The sequence below is a fragment of the Takifugu flavidus genome, unplaced genomic scaffold, assembly GCF_003711565.1.
Source record: "Takifugu flavidus isolate HTHZ2018 unplaced genomic scaffold, ASM371156v2 ctg971, whole genome shotgun sequence".
NCBI classification, from domain to species: Eukaryota; Metazoa; Chordata; class Actinopteri; order Tetraodontiformes; family Tetraodontidae; genus Takifugu; species Takifugu flavidus.
This window is the reverse complement of record NW_026622581.1, coordinates 1-5,081: the sequence shown is the minus strand read 5'-3', so window position 1 is coordinate 5,081 and position 5,081 is coordinate 1. Positions and strand designations below refer to the sequence as shown.

General features: G+C 55.9%; 1 protein-coding gene and 1 long non-coding RNA gene across 2 annotated transcripts; one reads left to right on the top strand and one right to left on the bottom strand.

The window, feature by feature from the left end:
- Window positions 1-352: 352 nt before the first annotated feature.
- On the top strand, window positions 353-5,076 carry LOC130521425 (H(+)/Cl(-) exchange transporter 6-like; the record flags this gene model as incomplete). The annotated part of the gene is given in 17 exon segments (XM_057024982.1): window positions 353-466; window positions 552-618; window positions 785-891; window positions 981-1,107; window positions 1,182-1,249; window positions 1,339-1,397; window positions 1,473-1,534; window positions 1,537-1,604; window positions 1,908-2,021; window positions 2,386-2,552; window positions 2,625-2,736; window positions 2,814-2,943; window positions 3,036-3,151; window positions 3,153-3,190; window positions 3,302-3,458; window positions 3,530-3,636; window positions 4,968-5,076. Coding segments are annotated over 17 exon segments (1,722 nt in total), but the record flags the coding sequence as incomplete, so codon positions are not given.
- On the bottom strand, window positions 3,681-4,850 carry LOC130521424 (uncharacterized). The gene is made up of 3 exons (XR_008949328.1): window positions 4,736-4,850; window positions 3,905-4,015; window positions 3,681-3,862 (listed from the first exon to the last, which is right to left on the bottom strand). It is a non-coding gene; the product is annotated as an uncharacterized LOC130521424 (long non-coding RNA).
- Window positions 5,077-5,081: the final 5 nt, after the last annotated feature.

Below are 5,081 nucleotides of genomic sequence, written 5' to 3'. Positions count from 1 at the left end.
TGGACCCCCTCTGCCCCAGTATAACCAGTCCTGGACCCCCTCTGTCCCAGTATAACCAGTCCTGGACCCTCTCTGTCCCAGTAGAACCAGTCCTGGACCCCCTCTGTCCCAGTATAACCAGTCCTGGACCCCCTCTGCCCCAGTATAACCAGTCCTGGACCCCCTCTGCCCCAGTATAACCAGTCCTGGACCCCCTCTGTCCCAGTATAACCAGTCCTGGACCCCCTCTGTCCCAGTATAACCAGTCCTGGACCCCCTCTGCCCCAGTATAACCAGTCCTGGACCCCCTCTGCCCCAGTATAACCAGTCCTGGACCCCCTCTGCCCCCCTTCCCCCTGTGCCCAGTATAACCAGTCCTGGACCCCCTCTGCCCCAGTATAACCAGTCTATCCTCTCCCAGACAGCTAAGAAGCAGGAAGCTGTGCGGTGGGTGATGATGTTTTCCATCGGCGTCACCGTCGGTCTGGTCAGTGAACTTCTGGTTCCTCCTCCTTTTCCTGAGTGATTTGAGGTGCGTTGCTATGGTAACCCACACGTTGCCTGTCCTCCAGGTGGGCCTGCTGGTGGATTTCTTCGTACACCTCTTCACTCATATCAAGTTCAGTGTGGTGGGGGACTGTATCTTTTGCACCCTGGTGTTGAGGCGTGATGTGTGGGGGTGTGTGTGTTGGCCGTCATGTGATGCCCGGTCAGGTGTATCAGCACGTTGCCCCAGGTGCACGTGCCACGTCTCGGTTTAGCTTCATGTGTCAGGTTTGTGTTGTCCACCTGAAGCCGCCTCCAGCTGTGGAGCGGTGCAGCGAGGGCGGCTGCCTGGTGGTGTCTCTGCTGGAACTGCTGGCCTTCAACTGCACCTTCATCTTCATCGCTAGTCTGGTTGTGCTTGTTGAGGTGGGGCTGTGCACAACACACGCTCTCCTCTGTACCACCGTCACCATGCTCACCTGCTCACCTGCTCACCTGCTCACCTCCACCTCCAGCCAATCGCTGCAGGTTCGGGAATCCCGGAAATTAAAAGTTACCTTAATGGCGTGAGGATCCCTGGAATCGTTCGCTTCCGAACTTTCTTCTGCAAAGTGACGGGAGTGGTGTTCAGCGTAGCTGGAGGTAACGTGAGAGCTCTCCGCTCGTTCTTCTGAGCTCATGGCACCGGGACATTTACTCACCTCTCGTCTCCTCAGGTCTGTTTGTGGGAAAAGAAGGTCCAATGATCCACAGTGGAGCTGTGGTGGGAGCTGGTCTCCCTCAGGTAGACACAACACACACACACACACCGGCAACCTGCACGACGCCTGTCCTGTTGCCGTGGCGATAGCCATGTTACCAAATGCCTCTCAGTTTCAGAGCATCACTTTCAAGAGGATCAAATTGGACTTCCCGTACTTCCGCAGCGACAGGTACAGCTGCTCACTTGCTGCCTGCAGCTCAGACCACCTGCAGGTCGTGGGCTCATCATGTCCTCCTCCTCTCAGAGAGAAGAGGGACTTTGTGTCTGCGGGCGCTGCTGCCGGCGTCGCTGCTGCTTTCGGGGCTCCATAGGTGGGACTCTCTTCAGCCTGGAGGAAGGCTCCTCCTTCTGGAATCAGGCCCTCACCTGGAAAGTGGTAGGTCGAGTCATGCGTGAGGTGTGAAGGCATGAAGGTCGGGTGTGTTCCTACTGACAGTCTGTGGACTCAGCACGCGCCAAAATTCAAAAGTCAGTTTTTCTTAAAGCGTAAAATGTTCACTGAAGATCTGCGCACCTGACACATGCTGAGAACATTCCCGTGTGGAACAGGAGATTCCTTCCCAAACAAAAATTGTGCGTTATTCTTCCAACTGGTGTGTTGGTTGTTGGGTCCTGGGCTGGACTGGTCCCAGTATGGCCCCCCCTAATGGACCGTTCCGTTTTTTCCTCTCCTCCGCAGCTCTTCTCCTCCATGTCGGCTGCTTTCACACTCAACTTTTTCCGATCAGGAATCAATTTCAACAAGTGGGGGTCTTTCCAGCTGCCTGGGCTGCTCAACTTTGGAGAGTTCAAGGTAACCGCCAGTCAGTCCTGGCAGTCTGGTGACGGTGGAGGGGGCATGAATGCAGAAACAGGACCAGATCCTGGAGGATCACCTGGCTCAGGCTGCAGCAGATCTCCCATCCAGCCAGACATGAAGTCTTCCTGCCCAGAGACCAGGTCCAGACCTCCTTTCTGCCCCCTCCCCCACCCAGAGAGGAAGCTCCGCCCCTTTATGCCAGATTGTTTTTCATGAGTTTGTAAAAATCTATTTCCACTTTGACACAAAAGAAGGAAGTTGTACAAAAGCATTTAAAGAGGAAAACATGAAAGCAAAGAGGTTCTTTGAGAAGCAGTTGAAAGATTGAGCCGCTGGATCTGTGGTTTTGCCCGATCAGTGTCCAGACGGAGACAAGAGCTGTCACCTGTGGACGGCCGTTGACCTGGCCTTCTTCATCATGATGGGCGTGGTGGGCGGGCTCCTGGGGGCGCTCTTCAACTGTATCAACAAGGCCTTGGCCAAGTATCGCATGAGACACATCCAGCCTAAAGCCAAGTTCATCAGGTGACCCTTGGAGCCAACACGGGGTCCACCACCCACATCCAGCCTCACACTCAGCCTTACTGCCTTTTTCAGGGTCCTGGAGAGTTTGCTGGTTACCATGGTGACGACGGTGGTGATTTTTGCTGCGTCCATGCTTCTGGGAGAGTGCCGTGACCTGCCCCCCTCCATGATGCCCAACTCCACAGTGGGTCACCCCGAGTGGACGTCTCGCACGCTTGTTTCGTGTCTTCAGGTGGAACATTTGGAAATGTTTGTTTGCAGGTGCGGAGCAGCGAGGACATCAACTCCACCATCCGTCAGTTCTTCTGTCCCAACAGGACCTACAACGACATGGCCACGCTGTTCTTTAACCCGCAGGAAGCTGCCATCCATCAGCTGTTCCATCAGGACGGTGAGCCCCGCCACTAACTGGACGCTCCGCCTCCAGCTTCTCTCTCACTCATCATTGGCGTCATGGCAACTGCTGTTTGCTGTCCCCATCAGGCACCTTCAGTCCCATGACCCTGTCCCTGTTCTTCCTGCTCTACTTCCTGTTGGCCTGTTGGACCTACGGCGTGTCGGTGCCCAGCGGGCTCTTCGTGCCGCTGCTACTCTGCGGCGGCCGCTTTCGGACGCCTGGTTGCCAACATCCTCAAAGTGTAATGAACATTTGTCCTGATCTTTTTGGATGGATGGGAGTGAGTGATGACGGTCCGGGACAGAACCGGACAGCTCTTCGTCCTCTGACCTGAGAAAACTTCCTCTTTCAGGAAACTGGGCATGGGCATCTACTCCGGGACGTTCGCTCTGATCGGGGCTGCTTCCTTCCTGGGGGGCGTGGTCAGGATGACCATCAGTCTGACTGTCATTCTCATCGAATCTACCAATGAAATCACTTACGGCCTTCCCATCATGATCACGTTGATGGTACTGTGTGCAGCTCCACGTCACCCGTGCACGATGCCAACGGGACTAACCGGCTGCGTCTTGATTCGCAGGTCGCCAAGTGGACCGGAGACTTCTTCAACAAAGGAATCTACGACGCCCACATCCAGCTGAGAGGAGTGCCGCTCCTGGAGTGGGAGACTGACAGCCAAATGGACAAGTGAGATCCAAAACAGAAGGTTCCTGTTTCCAGCATTGGTCGGTTCTGGGCTGCGGTAGAATCAGGAACCTTTATTTGAACAGGCAAAACGTTGGACTCCCAACAGAAGCGACCGACCGAATCGCTGCACAAGCATGAGTTGTCTCCATTTTAAGGATAGAGGATAACCCTAACCCCTAACCCCTAACCCTGACCCTGACCCTAACCCCTAACCCTGACCCTGACCCTAACCCCTAACCCTGACCCTGACCCTAACCCCTAACCTGACCCTGACCCTGACCCTGACCCTAACCCCTAACCCTGACCCTGACCCTAACCCCTAACCCTGACCCTGACCTAACCCCTAACCCTGACCCTGACCCTGACCCTGACCCTAACCCTGACCCTGACCCTAACCCCTGACCCTGACCCTAACCCTGACCTGACCCTGACCCTAACCCTAACCCTGACCCTGACCCCAACCCTGACCCTAACCCCTAACCCTGACCCCTAACCCGGACCCTAACCCTGACCCTGACCCTAACCCCTAACCCTGACCTGCCTAACCCCTAACCCCTAACCCCCTGACCCTGACCCTGACCCTACCCCTGACCCTGACCCTGACCCTGACCCTGACCCTAACCCCTGACCCCTGACCCCTAACCCTGACCCTGACCCTAACCCCTGACCCTAACCCTGACCCTGACCCTGACCCTAACCCTGACCCTAACCCTCCTAACCCTAACCCTGACCCAACCCCTAACCTGACCCCTAACCCCTAACCCTGACCCTAACCCTGACCCTACCCCCCTGACCCTAACCCTGACCCTAACCCTAACCCTCCTAACCCTGACCCCCCACCTGACCCTAACCTCCTACCCTGACCCCTGACCCTAACCCTGACCCTAACCCTGACCCTCCTAACCCTGACCCTGACCCTAACCCCTGACCCTAACCCTGACCCTAACCCTCCTAACCCTAACCCTGACCCTAACCTGACCCTGACCCCTAACCCTGACCCTAACCTCCTAACCCTAACCCTGACCCTGACCCTAACCTGACCCCTAACCCTAACCCTCCTAACCCCTAACCTGACCCTGACCCTGACCCTAACCCTAACCCTGACCCTGACCCCTAACCCCTAACCCTGACCCTAACCCTAACCCTAAACACATCGGACCCGAGCGGCCTGTACAGTGTGTTCTTCAACAACCACCCGGCGGTGGGGGTCAGAGGTCACATGTTCTTGCTGAAGGGTTTGACTCATTGATTTGCAACAGTTAATTAGCAATAATTGGTGGATTTCTTTGGTTTTAGGGCAGCAGAAACATGACGGATGTTTTCTGTTCCAGGCTGACAGCCAGTGACATCATGGAGCCCAACCTGACCTACGTGTACCCCCACACGCGTGTCCAGTCTCTGGTCAGCATCCTGCGCACCACAGTGTACCACGCCTTCCCCGTGGT